The following is a 15,193-nucleotide window of genomic DNA, read 5'->3' as shown; positions in this document are numbered from 1 at the left end:
AGTGAGATCAGCCAAGCACAGAAAGGGAAGGGACATGTGTTTTCTCTAATATGCCCAAACTAGGGGGTATTAGGAATGCCAGACGGACTCCAGGTAATGGAGGGGAAACCTCAGCAAAGCTAGAAAGGAAGGGTAGGAGAGGAAGAAGGCTGAGGATGATTAATGGAGGAGCTCCATTGGAATATGTGTAAAAGTATGTATGTAGCATGGTCAGCCTGGACACTCATTGTTGGGAGGGGGAAAGAGAAGCGGGGGAGGGCACCAAGCACAGTCTGAATGTGTGCCATTCTCAATATGATCCACATAAAAATAAAAAAAAATTAAATCCTACCTTTTCCCTGAAAGTTATAAACAAAACAAATAGCCCCGTGTAGGGTGACGTCTTACATCACAGTGACACGGCCGCCTAGACTGGCTTCTAGACTCTGGAGAAGCACTTAGTGGACACCTCGCGTGAGCAGGAGAGGCCAAGCTGGTGGTGCGGGCTGAATGCCAGGCCTCTGCTCTCCAGGGGTTTGCAGCCTGGCAGGAAGGCGCACCTGCAGACGGGACAGCACCACCAACTCCAGGAGGAAGAGATGAAGGACGAGGATCAGGTGCAAGTGAAGTCAGCCCTGGTGGGAGGCTCTACCCACCAGCAGGAGGTGGAGACAGCGCTGGGCAGGTGCCTCTGAGATGAGTCCTAAGCAGGGTGGCAGCTACACAGGGGAGGAGATAGGGGAGGACGGACGAGGCACCCCGAGAGAGCAGGAAGGGGCCAGGCTCCATGGAGGGGCCTCCGAGAGGGCTCCTCGTGTGCAGAGCTGCGTGGGGGACCTGGAAGGCACGAGCAGCCAGACCAAAGCCTCTCAGGCCCTGGAAACACAGGTGCGACACCTTCCTCTACAGGGTGCCCCCAGAAGGGAGCAGAATGTTCCAGAAAAGGATACAAAGTGAAACGCACTGTCAACTCGGAAATTCTACCCAAGTGTAGACTTAACACCCTTCACCTCAGATCCCAGCTCTATACTGTAATCAGCGTACTGATTTACGTGCCTGGCTGCAACTTTAATCGCTGCAACAGGAGGCCACAGTTGGGTGGGAATCCCGTCTTCCTGAAGCATGCTTTCTTCCAGCGATGATACATGCAGTTTTGAATCTCAGCTGGCGTGCTTGAGAATCTAGCGAGTCCTCTAATTCACTCTATGGCAAATAAAACAGTCACGTAATACTCTCCAGCTAGCTTTTCAAACTAATAGGATAAGAAGGGAATTTTGAAAGAGAGAAAATGTACCTCTCTGCTATTTTTAGACTTGAAGATTCATTCTCCCTTTTGTCTTTTAAGAAAATAAATTCCCAAACCTTAAAGAAAACTTTGCCTCCTCTCTCCTCCCGTATCACAGCCTCTATCCCCCTCAGAGGCAGAATTTTCTGACAGATCTTCAGTATTTATGCCTAAAACAAAATAAACACCAGCAAAATCCAGGCAGAGCCATCACCCTAAAGTGCAGAGCAAACTTTCCTTATTATTGTGCTGGGGAAAATCTTAGAAAGTGGAAGCTATATACATTCTGAGAAATAAACCAAAATATATCTCTACAGAGAAGAGCTTCCCTGTAAACAAGATTTGTTAAATTGTCTTTTCTCCGCCTGGCTTTTCTGACCCAAGATGAACTTATTTGCACACTGTTCCAAAGCAGACAGGGACACAGGCGCGCACGTACACAAATACACGGGGAAGACGCGCCTGAAAACTTGGAGAGAGGGTGTTCCCAGCCAGACTGTGTGCCGTTTCCTCGTCTAGAAGCGTCTGAATTCAGCTTGAGAACGTTAAGCAAACACAAAAACAAGACCCGGCAGTGCGCGCGTGCAGGGCTGTTTGACAGAGGCAGTGAGCAAATGCTGAGATTGTATTTCACCTGTTGCCATGGTGACCAAAACAGGGTGAATACTGGCAGAAAGAGAAAGAAAGAAAACGGGGAAGACAATGAGTCGAGAGCCCAGGGAAGGGTCAGATTTGGCTGAGCTGTGGCCAGCGTCCCTGCGTGCCCGCCTGGGCGAGCAGAGGTCTCCCTTGGCACAGTACAGGGCTCTGAATGCCCAAGGGCAAGCCAGGAGAAAACAGAGACGGGTGGGGGCATGTCGGTTGGTGGCAGGCAAAATCAAGGCGAATTGTTCCAGACGCCAAGAGGTGAAACGCTCACCATGAATTCCCGTGCGGGTTGACAAGAAGAGTTCTGTGGTCGCCTATCAGAACCACAGAGTCTCAGGAAGAGACTCGAGAATCGAGCCCATTTCTTAATTTCCAGTTGAAATTAAAGGTAAACGCAGTCTGACCCTTCTCCCTGCTCCTCTGTGGACTTTGCTTCACTAATCAAATCCTGCAGAAAATGCTTCAGGAAACAGGCTCTTCAAAAGTACACCCGGCCGATGGATTTCCCAGTCAGTTCCTGATGGTCACACGGAGGATGAGGAACAATAAACCTGAGAAGCAGGAATCTGGGTTCTAGTTTCCTTCTGCTAATTAGCTTGTGGCCCGAGACAACTTATTAGCCCGAACTTCAGGCTTTTGTTTCTCAAGGGAAAAGTTTTGCTAAAATAATCCCCGAACCTCTTTTTCTTACATTGGAATTTGGTAACTGATAGGCAATTGATAATCTCTGAATTCTTGATTTCAAGACAAAGGATCCTCCCACGTTTGGATTCCTGACCAGCACACAGAATATAAGTCCTATGGGAACTTTGTTCTGTGCAAATATAAATAAAGATTGCTAGCTTTTCTGTGATCAACAATCCCATCATCTAAGCTTTTTTATTTTTTATTTTTTTGAAGGGGAGTAAATGGTTTATTGGAAGCAGCAGGTAATAGGGAAAAGTGGCCAAACACCCCAAAGGGGCTGTCAGAACTTTGGGGTCCGGTAGCTGCCTTTAGGTCACTACCCGAGTGTTGCCCGAGCCAAGTGCCATCAATTGCAAACTACTTTCTTCCAGGGTCCACACAATCTGCCAGAAAAATGCAGGTCGCCCCTAAGGGCCCTGGTCGGCCTTGATGTCCATCAGAGGCCTTCAGGTCACTACCCGAGAGCTTCCCGGGCCGAATGCCTTCAATTGCACTCTGCCTTCTCTCAAGGCTAATGCGACCTGCAAGAGAGAGAAGAAAAAAAGCTCCCCAAAAGGGGAGGGGGGTCCCGAGAGGGAAAAACTCCATCATCTAAACTTTTACACTTTACTTTTAAAGTGACATGATATATCCGCACATGAAATTCTCTATAGAAAAACTGGCAAACGGGGATGGCAGAGGAACGATCACGCTTTCAGCCAACAGAGAGAAACCGCGGCCTCTATTAGCTCTCAAAGGGTGGCTGCCTTTAATTCTTTAATAGCAAAAGTTATCGCTGAGCCCAAACTCAGCATCTGGGCTGGCCATACAGGAAGAGAGCAAAGACTTCCATCCAGTATTTCGTCAATACTTCGATAGACATAAAGGAAGAGGTGGCTGGGCCTGAACCACGTCTCATTTTATACTACTAAACTTTATTTTTTATAAAGGCCTGTACTTACTCAGAGTAAGTTTTACCGTGGGGACTCGAAGGATGACGTAATAAAATAAAACAAACTTCGAAGAAGACTTGAGCTCAGAGCCTGGTGTTGCTACCGGTTGGTGCTGAATAAGTCACGCAATCTTTCTGTTTCTATAAAATAAGGATAATAATATTTCCTGCCAACCCTTCAGAGTCTCTATGAGGCTCCAATGAGACAGTACATATTGATGATGTGCTGCAATTTTCAGAGTGCTCTAATAACATAAACTTACAGGATAGCCATTCCTACTGATGGCAAAGCAGGATTCAGGGCCAGGACCAAGGGCCCAGTGCTTGGATTCACACACCAGCACCATATTTTTACCAGCTGTGCATGCTCCTGAAAGTTCCCCAAGTTCTCTGTGTATTCTTTAGAAAACGAGGTGAAGAATTTTAACTCTTTCATCGGATAGTTGCCAGGATTAAATGGAAATATATTGCAAAATGCTTAACATAGCTCCTACCACACGCCTAAGTGCTTAACTGATGTTGACAATTACTATTTTCTACCATGATGCTTTAAGAAGGCAAGTAGCCAATAAAAAGAGACATGTCATACATACTCATGAAAGTGTAGATTATTATTGCTTACTCTTACCTGAGTCCTAGCCATCTGTCCATGGACAAATGGTTTCCATAGCAACAAGGCAAGTAGATTCTGAGGAAAGTGGTCACCTTGGTTCAGACCATCCTCGTGTTTTGCTTACGAGGTACGGGGACACTTGGTTGCTAGTGTGATTCGAAACTTAATGAGAGCTTCCTGCCTGGCTGCAAAGCTGCCGCGAAGCAGACAGCCTGTTCATTCACTTCTTTTTACCCCTGTACCTTGAGGAAATGAAGTTGAAGATGATTAAAACAAACCAGACAAATCCAAGAACCGCATTTCTCAAGAGGAGAACATCCAGCGAGATGTTACCTGGAGGCTGTCTGTCTTTCCACATGAATGAACTTTCCAGGCAGCTCCCCAGGGAGTCGGGCTCTTCTGTGATTTATCTGCTGGATGGTGTGTGGCCAAGGGGCACCGTAGGCGAACAACCACCCAGCTCAATAATTAGGGAGGAGCAAGGCAAACCCAAACACACCCAGCTGACATTCAAAACAAAGTGGATATTTAGCCACAGATCGCTCTTCCTGCCACCCTTGTTCATGTCCGCTAGTCCAAGAGGGGGAAACCAAGTTCCAACAGAAGCACTGCTGGTAACTTATCCGTACAGTTAACTGGAAAAGCACAATCCTGTACAGAAAGGTGAAGGCCCAAGTCTGGGTTTGTGTTTAAATAATGGTGTGATCCCCTTAAGTCATAAGGGCCATGAGGTCCTTATTTGTGAAAAGAGAGTCTTCAACAAATCCTTCTCTACCTACTCTCCACCTCTAAAAGCTCCTGACTCCTCAGTCTTTTTTGTTTCATTCATTCATCATTCATTCATTCATGCATATATTTATGCATTTATTCAATTAACCACAAATCCAGACAAATGAAACTGTTTTGTGAGATTATCATCGTTAATATTGGATAAATTGCTATAAAACTAGATGTCAACCACTAAGCCAAGCATGGGAAGGAGGGATGGGGAGGGAACGGGGTGGGGATCGGGTAGGGGCTAACTGGGCGATGTGTGCATGTATGTCTACAAAAGTATTTTATTTATACCATTATGATGTATGAATACATTGCACCAATAAAAAATTAAAAATTAAAAAATTTTTAAAAAACCCCACAAATCCAGTTATAGATGAGGTGTTGACCAATCAATGACCAAAATACAGCATGGCCCGTCCATCACAATGGAAGCAATAGCGTTACGTAGTGATCACATTCAGTTCCTAGGAGGGCAATGATATTCCAACTTTTCTAAGGAACACATATATTGCTTTTTTCTCAGAGAAAAAATTACTATGACTGATGTTGTTTGCAGATACTTTCAGAGAAATCAAATGTAATCAGCTACTCTTTACAGGGTCATTACTTTGCTTGGAATTTATCTAATTTTTTTTCCTCTCCTCATCCTTATCCTTCTCCCTATCCCCTTCTCTCTTCTTACTAGGGTTTGGGTCTCCATTATTTCAATTCAACTCAACCCCATGAAACCCAATCTTCATTGATGAGACCTTGTACAGCTCGGGGCATGGGGGAAGCTGTATGATGCAAGGGTTTTCTCCAAGGAGATTCTAGTCAATCCGGTGGGGAGACATCCATAATAAAATAAGGATAATTTAATAAGTAAGGCTTATTTATTATAAAATAATAAAATAAGGAGTCAAGACAATGGTGTGTCTGGTTGGGAGGCAATGGAACTGGACCAGTTGGTGAGGCCACAGTGCTCCAGTTAAACCAAGGGGAAGTTCAATACCACCAGCCTCTCTCCATCTTCTCCAGATCATCTGGAGGTCTAAAGCACCCTCGCCATTCTGATCATCTGTGTATATGTAAATCTAAATAGGCCCCAAAGCATTTGGCTTAAACTCATAGTTACTGACAACTGGTCGCCGTATGATATTTGGATCTAAAAGATTGACGCTGTGACCCAGGAGCGTTGTCACCGGAGTCTGAGCTTTAGCCTTTGCTAAGCGCTGCGTCCCACAGCTAGGCTCTCCGCCGCTCAGAGCCTTGGTGGCCTGGGAGGCCAGGTGGGGAGAGGGTTTTGTTACAGTGCAGTCAGACAACACGATTAGGCCACTTCCTCCTCCTATCAACGCCCGCTAGCCTTCACTTACCCTGTGCCAGCCGGAGGTGAGCGTGGGCAGGACAGCCAGGGCCCCCAGGAAGATGCACTTTATGTATGCCACCTTTCATTTCGGTCAGTTTCCATCGGTAATGAGGCACAAGTATATAGACAAACCGCCCAACTACCTTATGCTTATTTAATTTCCAAACTTATGACCGAATTCTTAAAAACAAAAGCCTCTCTCAAAGCTAGAGAAGAGTGAGTGGTCTATTTCCCATGAACAGAAACGGACATGCATCTCAGTAACTCAGAAGGCCGTAATCACATCACTGTAAAATCACCTGTGCATCACAGGGATAAAACATGGTTCCCACCTTTCTTACCCGCTCCGTCTCCTCCTTCCTTTTCTCTCCTATTTCTCCCTGTGGACCCCCCTCCTTCCTTCCCTTTCCCCTTTGAATATTAGAAATGTATATCAGCTAATCTGAGAATTTCTCTCTAGCAGATTTTCTTTTTTGTGTGGGACTGGGGATGGAAGCCAGGTGTATTCTACCTCTGAGCAACACCCCCGGTCCTATTTTTTATTCTTTATTTTGAAGCAAGGTCTAGTGAGTTGCAGAGGGCCTCACTAAGTAGCTGAGGCTGTCCTCGAACCACGATCCTCCTGTCTCAGCCTCCCAAATGCTGGGATTACAAGCGTGCGCCAACATACTTGGCTTCTCTAGAAGATCTTATTTTCACCATAGACACCCTAGCATCTGCAAAGGAGAATATATTATTTGGCATGGTTAGAAAAAGAGAAGGCTCTTGGGGCTTTGAGTCTACTCTGCCCCAGTGAAACCCGGTATGAACAGATGCACTGGTGTAATTGTGAAAGTCAGGTTTCTATTGGCTTAATTCTGCAGAGAGGAAGCAATTCATAAAATTAATTATGATTAGTCAGAATAACGATAGGAGTAGTGTGGATGGTCCACTGATACTAGTGGACACTGGATTAAAAGATTAGCATGTGTGCTTCTTGATTTAGGCGATCCCAGAGTAACATAGTGGAGAGCTTGTCCAGGACACTCATGTTATTCTCTCCTGAAATGGAAATCACTGATTTGGAGAAAGGAAAACAGATAGGTTCTGCTGGGACTCCCTAGTCCAAGGGCCTCCGTTAAGAGCTGTGCTTTGAAAGCAATCCTGTCTTAGGCTTCTGTGCACCTCCGAGTCTCACCAGAAATTCAGGAAGGTGGCTCTGTTCAAGGGCCAAAGGGCAGTTTGGAATGAACCTGGGACCCCTTGTCCCAGGAGAGAGGCCAGCAGTGGTGCAGGGTGGGTGACACCCCCTGATCCCTGGGGTAGCTCAGTTACCCCTGTGCCCTGAGATCACACCCTGCCCTGTGGAGAGTATTCATCACAATAGCCCATGTGTGACCCGAGGAGAAGACCTTGACAACAGTCAAAAGAGAGAGTCTAGGCTGAAATCTGGAATCCATTCCAGTCTTACACAGGAAGAAAATTAGGCATAGAACAACACAGCCCATAGTTCACAGAAACCTGGGGAGGCTCTGGCTGACATCAAAATTGTGCAAGTTTTTTTTTTTTTCTTCTCACTACTTTGGATTTCATAAAAAGCTTTTCATCTGAGCAGCCCCAAAGCTGCTAGAAAATACTATATAGCACTGACTGGTTTCTCCAGTGAAGCAGGCGGGCAGAAGAAGAAAAGACAAGCTGAGTGACATGCTTAAATTCATTTACTTGACCTTTTTCTGAGCTATTAAGTAAATGCTCTTTTTCCACACATACATGGTCAATACTACCATTTGCCCCTTTGCATTAATGTATGGGTAAAAACAAGGGTAGTAGAGGCTGGGAGTACAGAGACGACTGGGCTCCCTGAACACGGGCCTGGAAATATTTATCCACTTAGAACATGAATCAGCGGGCTCGCTCAGAGAATTCAACTCCACAAACATTCGTGGGTAACACTATTTTTACAAGCACAGACCAATTTTCTTTTGTCTCCGCTAACATCATTCACTATTAATTTGCCATATCGCACGATTTACTTCATACACGTAAATAATTATGAACCTGTATGACTTTGAAAGCTTTTTCCTTCCTTGCCAGCAAGAAGAGGTAGGACATTCCTGAGTTAAGTGGTGGTATAAGATCCAGAGAAAATCAACTGGCAGAGAGAGATGGTTTGGAATGATGTTTTAGAGTCCATCTACAACTGGCCTAGAAGATCCCTCAAAAGGGATATAAGACGCAGAAGCATATTCACAAGTTCAGGAATCTTCCAGCTGGGGTCAGAAGTTTCAGACCCAAGCCCAGCCTAAGCTCATGAAGAACTCAGTTTTGTTTGTTCTTAAGTACCTTCAGAGTTTTTTTTTTTTAATTTCCCTTGAAAAAAAAAAAGGTAGATGGCATGACTTTGGGTCTCCAAAACAGATGCTGCCAGTTTGAACTTTTTGCTGCCAGCAAGTATTTGCTTTGGCTCTGAAGGGCCTGAGTTGAAAAAAATATTTGCCAATTCCAAAAAGATTTAACGAGCTTTGCTGCAGATGCTGGTGCCATTTGGCACGTCCCAGGGACTGTGGCAGCAGAGAGAGCTCTCTGGACCACAAATTTGATTTGCCCAAAGTAGCCAACATTGGGAGTTCAGCTGATTTCTCGGGACAAGACGCTGCACGTCAAAAGAGTGAGTTTTCAAGAGAAAGCGACCAAGGCAGGCGTCAAAATATCTCCTGCTAATTCTGGAAAGGAAGTCCCTGGCTGTGACTCCACCCCAGTGCCGGAGTTGCCGCTGACTCTCAGAACTGCAGAGAGCCTCTTCGTAGCAACCATCTCGCAGAGTTTCTAAGGCTGTCAGTGGATCAGACAAATCTCCATATTATAGCAAACGAAATGCCATCCTCGCCCAATACCAGGTACTAAAATACGTGCTGTGCTGTATTTTACAGACATCAGATTCCTTGCAAATTGTGGTGCGTGCCAGAATTTAACTTACAGAAACCAAATGACCTACGTTAAGACAGACATGAATTGCTCTTGTTACTATTTAGTAGAATCTAGAGGCATGAATCTGTCATTAAGGTTGGAAAGACTGACCCAAGTAACATATATGTTACAAGTCATTGGCCTTGCCGTTTACACTTCTGCTTTGCAGTACAGTTTGCAAGAAAATTCAGGCTCTCACTCATCCCTTCAAATCAATGTCATATCTGGCAATTATTTTTTTTTTTTTTTTTTTTTGGTGGTACTGGGGTTCCTGGAAGCCCTTCTATCTCTGGGCTACACTCCCAGACCTATTTTTACATTTTTATTTGGAAACAGGGTCTCCTAAGCCAGCGCGCGTGGCTAGCTTCGAACCTGCGCGATCCTCCTGTCTCTGCCTCCCAAGCGGGGGGATTACAAGCGTGCGCCACCACGCCCGGCCACATCTGGCAATTATAACAACAAGAAAAAATGTGAGTTCTGCCCGTAGCTTAAGAATTAAAGGTCCGTTTTAACAACATAGGAACAGGAGTGATAGCATGGAAGCTGTAACTACCTTGAAGACAGTTTGGAATTGAACTCTGGATTATTTTTGCTATTTCAAATGATACAAATATCTACACACTTAGCTAGATTCCACCCCAACTTTTGTGAAGCTCCCCAAAACTTCTAAATGTTCCTTTCATTACTACTGCATGCCAAGCCGATACTGAGGACACGATTATCTGATACTAATGATCTGTAAAGAGTATTCTCAAAGAGAAAGCCAATCTCGAACTTGGCCGTTCCAGAGAAACAAAGACAGAGCCCTCTACTTTTATGGACAATTTGAAACCAGAGCAGAAATCAGCAGAAAAAGTCCCAGAATTATTAAAGAATAATCACATTTTTGTGATTAGTTGTTTACCATTTTGGCTTCTGAGTGCATAGGCTGGACTTGTGGAGAAGCACAGGGGTTACTGAGACTTGGGCCTGGCATCCCCATGACGCTGGAGTTCACTGACATCTGTCTCTCCATCTGAGAGAAAGGAAAGTAACAGGATTAGAAGTTGGAGCGCTGCAGTCAAGGCCAGAGACAAAGCTGTGTTTCTCTTTCCAGCAGATCCTTAAACATTGCTTTGAAGAACTCCAGAGAAAGCCCCAGGGTTGGTGTAAGGTAAACAACGCGCTCCTGAGCTTTCAACCCAACTAGGTAGATCAAGGAGTCGCCCAAACCTGTGCCTTCTACAAAGATTCCCAGAGAGAACTGGGTGATCCCTGTGGAACATAACTGAATGCTTCTCCTTTTACACACACTCCAATTGCCACTAATCATGCTTATTTTATGGCTGTAAGGACTGCTCTATGTATAGGAAAGTGCTAAAAGAATGTGTGTGTGTGTGTGTGTGTGTGTGTGTGTGTGTGTGTGTGTGTGTGTGTATGTGTGTGTGTGTGTATTCACCAAATAGTTATTTCAGGCTATTGTTCGCATTTTATACCCCTCTAGGTATATAGTAAATATGAATTTGGGGGATAATAAAAGAAATAAACTTTGCAATTTTAAAAGCAATGTTTTCTTTTTTTGTTGTTGTTTTGTTTTTTGGTGGTACTGGGGTTCCTGGAAGCCCTTCTACCTCCGGGCTACACTCCCAGACCTATTTTTACATTTTTATTTGGAAACAGGGTCTCCTAAGCCAGCGTGCGCGGCTGGCTTCGAACCTGCATGATCCTCCTGTCTCAGCCTCCCAAGTGCGGGGATTACAAGCGTGCGCCACCATGCCAGGCAAAAGCAATGTTTTCTAATGTGGGGTGTTATCTTATAACTCTGATGCAGTAGGTATCTGATGCACTGGCCCTGGGGCAGATTCCCCTTTTTCTTAACCAAGTCAAGACCATACAGCCACGGTCCAGGGCTCACCACAGGGCTGGCCTTGGGGTATTCAAGGGAAGCAGCCATAGGTTTTGGAGCACACAAGAGGGACGGCCCTCACACCGTCCTCTGCGAGCCTTCCATATGTCTAGAATTAAAACCCTTTGAATACCTAAAATGAGTTCTGGCTATTGTGTCTTCAGAGTGTTCCTATTAAGAAGTAAATGCTGTCTGGCCTAGTGGCCCATGCCTGTGATCCTAGTACTTAAGAGGGGGAGACAGGAGGACCACAGGTTTGAGGTCAGCTTCAGCAACCTAGTGAGGTTCTCAGCAACCTAGTGAGACCCTGGTTTTTGTTGTTGTTGTTGTTGTTTTTGGTTTTTTGTTTTTGCAGTATTGGGGATTGAACCCAGGGGCATTCTACCTCCAAGCTATACCACAGTCCTGTTTTTTTTTTCTTTCTTTCTTTCTTTCTTTCTTTCTTTCTTTCTTTCTTTCTTTCTTTCTATTTCTTTCTTCTTTCTTTCTTTCTTTCTTTCTTTCTTTCTTTCTTTCTTTCTTTCTTTCTTTCTTTCGGTAGTATTGGGGTTCCTGGAAACCCTTCTATCTCTGGGCTACACTCCCAGACCTATGTTTATATTTTGCTTTTTTGTGTGTGTGGTACTGGGGTTCCTGGAAGCCCTTCTACCTCTGGGCTAAACTCCCAGACCTATTTTATATTTTTATTTGGAAACAAGGTCTCTTAAGCCAGCGCGGCTGGCTTCAAACCTACACGATCCTCCTGTCTCTGCCTCCCAAACGCGGGGATTACAAGTGTGTGCCACCACGCCCGGCTTTATTCTTAATTTTGAAACAGGGTCTCACTAAATTTCAGAGGGTCTCACTAAGTAGCTGAGGCTGGCCGTGAACCTGTGATACTTCTGTCTCAGCCTCCCAAGTACTAGGATTAGAAGCATGTGCCACCACGCCTGGAGAGAACTTGTTTTCAAAAAAAAAAAAAAAATAGAGCTGTGGGTATAGCCTGGAAGTAGAATGCCTTTGGGCTCAATCCCAAGCAACACCAAAAAAAAAAAAAAAAAAAAAAAAGGCAAATTCAAATTGAGTATCTCTTATCTGACAAGTGTGGGACAAGAATGAGACCAGAAGTGTTTTGGATATTTTCATATCCAAGTATTTGGTATTTACTTCATTTGGTTTGAAATATTTGCATATAACAATAAGACAGCCTAGGATGGGACCCAAGTCTAAACACGAAACTAATTTGTGTGTCATATATGCCTCATATGCACAGCCTGAAGGTAATTTTATATGATATTTTTGGTGACCCTGCATTCTGGCTGCCCCTGGTCATATGAGGTCAGAGGTGGAATTCTTCACTGGAGGTAAGATGTTGGCATTCAAAGAGGTGTTATATTTTGAATTTGCAGATTCGGGATGCTCAACGCAGTCAGTAAAATTTCTATTTCAGTCCAGAAAGGGTATGTCTGATCAAGAATATTTTCTGTTTGTTAAAATATGAACACTGTTCATACAAGGAGCTGGAGCAAGTTCCCTTAATGTTCATATCCTGCAGAAAATAGCTAGACTTTCTTTAGGGGGGGGGATAGAATCTTCAGTACAAACATGTTTCCATTTATCAGAGGGGAAAACAATTGTTGGAGATTTGGGGGAAACAGGTGTTTGCTTTACATTAGCCTGGGGAGTCTGAGGATCTATGGGAAATTTCTTATCAGTGGAGGGTCAAAGCATGGGGGATAGAAATCTCACCAAGAAGAGAAGCTGGGGAGACACCCGAATGCTCCCTCCATCACTGGGATTGTAGGACTGTGATTTCTTTAGCGTCTGCCCCAGGGGCAGGGGTATGGTCATGATGTTAGACTATGTCTTATAGAGGTCCTAGCCAAAAGCTTTCTCCTGTTTGATGGGTGAATATTCAGCCTGACCTTGGCCTACATTAGCTGGTCAGTTATCTGGCAAGGTATGGATGTGGGAGACTATTTTAAGAGGCACTAATGAAGGCAAAGTTTCTATGTATTCTAGAGCTCTTCAGTAAAACATTTGGAAACTTTTCCAATATAGTAAAATGAAATGTTCTCTCCCACGTATCACCTAAGTCTCCAGACAGCCTATACTTTTTTTAAAATAATTTTTTAAGCTTGGCATGGTGGTGCATGCTTATAATCCCAGCATTTGGGAGGCTGAGACAGGAGGATCACGGTTTGAAGACAGGCTCAGCTACTTAGTGAGGCCCTGTTTAACTCAGTGAGACTCTGTTTCAAAATAAAGAATAAAAAATAGGGCTGGGGGTGTAACTTGGAGGTCAAATGCCCCTGGGTTCCATCCCTAGTACCACACAAAAAAAATCTAGGACTGTTGTCTCAAATAATCCCAAATTGGGAGGCTAAGACTGGAGGATCACAGTTTGTGGACAGGCTCAGCTACTTAGTGAGGCCCTTTGCAACTCACTAAGACCCTGTTTCAAAATAAAGAATAAAAATTAGGGCTGAGGGTGTAGCTTGGTGGTAGAATGCCCCTGGGATTCCATCCCTGGTACCACAATAATAATAATAATAATAATAATAATAATAATAATAATAATAAGTATTATTTATATTTTTATTTATTATATTTATTTATTATTTTATATTTATTTATTATATTTTATATCTATTTATTTATATTATTTATTTATATTATTTATATTATTCAATATATTTTATATTTATTATATTATATTTATTATTTATTATATTTATATTTATTATTATTTAATAATTATTAATATTGTTAATATAATTATTATTTTTAAATTGTGGTAAAAAACACTTAACATAAAATTTACCATTTCAACCCAGTGTTAAGTGCCATTAGTGCATTGAGATCAGTACCATTAGGCACATTTATGGACTCTAATTGTTAATTCATGAGGAATTAATGAGTTTCACTGCTCTAAAAAAATGTGTATTACTTACAACTTTTGCACCCAGAGACTGGGGATAAGAGAGTCAGAATAGCATCGGACCCCTTATTGCATGGGCTGCCCTCTTTAAGAGGGAAACCCAGGTCCAAACAAACTTTTGCTTTCAGTTTTCCAAAGAAGGATTTTTCAGAAGTCCAAATGATTGTTCAGAATCTTCCGGGCTGCTAGCTACACCAAGAGGCAAGTGTCTGTGGCTTCTGGATCCAGGGTCAGCACTCCTCCCCACTTTTTTTGGAAAAGTTTTCAACTGTGACTGTTTCTCCCCTGTGACTCACAAATACTGGTTTCAAATTGGCTTAATTTTTCTACCTATAAAAAAAATGTATTTTGCATCTTACTGATCATTGTCATAGAGACATGGTGTCACCAAGTGCTTCTCCAAAACAAAGGTTGATTGCTTAATGCCAGCAAGGCCTTGTCTGCACCACCAACTCAACTCGAATGAGCACAATGGGATTAGGAGCCCTGCAGCTGAAGTAGCTTTGCTCAAAGCCGGACAATAGGGCAATAATTAGCACTGCCAATAAGATGTCCAGGCAGGAGCTGGAGGTGTAGCTCAGTGGTAGAGTGCTAGCCTAGCAGGCCCAAGGCCCTGGTTCAATCCCCAGCACCCAATAACACCCAAGTAAAACATCCCTCCTTGTACACAAGGGCTTCGCTGTTGAAGAGCTTTTGTAATGAAAACTAGGCAATGCATGTTCTCATATTATTAAGGCATTTGAGTTTCAAAATAATCTCAACCAGGAGAAGGCCTTGATCCAACACCTGCCTTGTTTGTCCCTGTGCATCTAGCACGGTAATTATACATAGAGGGTGCTCTCAAAGGTTTGTGGAATTGAAGCTGGGCGTGGTGGTGCACACTTGTAATCCCAGCATTTGGGAGGCTGAGATGGAAGGATCACAGTTTGAGGACAGCCTCAGCTACTTAGTGAGGCCCTTTGCAACTCCGTGAGACCCTGTTTCGAAACAAAGAATAAAAAGTAGGGCTTGGGGTATAGCTTGGAGGTAGAATGCCCCTGGGTTCCATCCCCAGTACAGAAAAAAAAATTTTTGTGTGTGGAATGAATGAATACAACACTTTCTTTCAGATCTAGGCTTTGTGAAATGTGCAGCCTGCTACAGGCATTACAAATTGGCTATGAACCTCACCTTC

General features: G+C 43.8%; 1 protein-coding gene across 2 annotated transcripts in view; it reads right to left on the bottom strand.

Moving 5' to 3' along the window:
• Positions 1-15,193, bottom strand: part of CREB5 (cAMP responsive element binding protein 5) — a gene marked incomplete at both ends in the record, with an annotated part of 435,958 nt that overhangs the window by 89,665 nt on the left and 331,100 nt on the right. For both annotated transcript variants that reach the window (XM_080701989.1, XM_080701988.1), the window contains one exon: positions 10,119-10,229. In XM_080701989.1, coding sequence (XP_080558115.1) covers positions 10,119-10,229 — 111 coding nt within the window. The remainder of the gene's footprint in view (positions 1-10,118; positions 10,230-15,193) is intronic.

The sequence above is a fragment of the Muscardinus avellanarius genome (genome assembly GCF_963383645.1).
Source record: "Muscardinus avellanarius genome assembly, chromosome: 9".
Classification (NCBI taxonomy): domain Eukaryota; kingdom Metazoa; phylum Chordata; class Mammalia; order Rodentia; family Gliridae; genus Muscardinus; species Muscardinus avellanarius.
The sequence above is the reverse complement of the archived record's forward strand: the minus strand, read 5'-3'. Positions and strand labels throughout refer to the sequence as shown.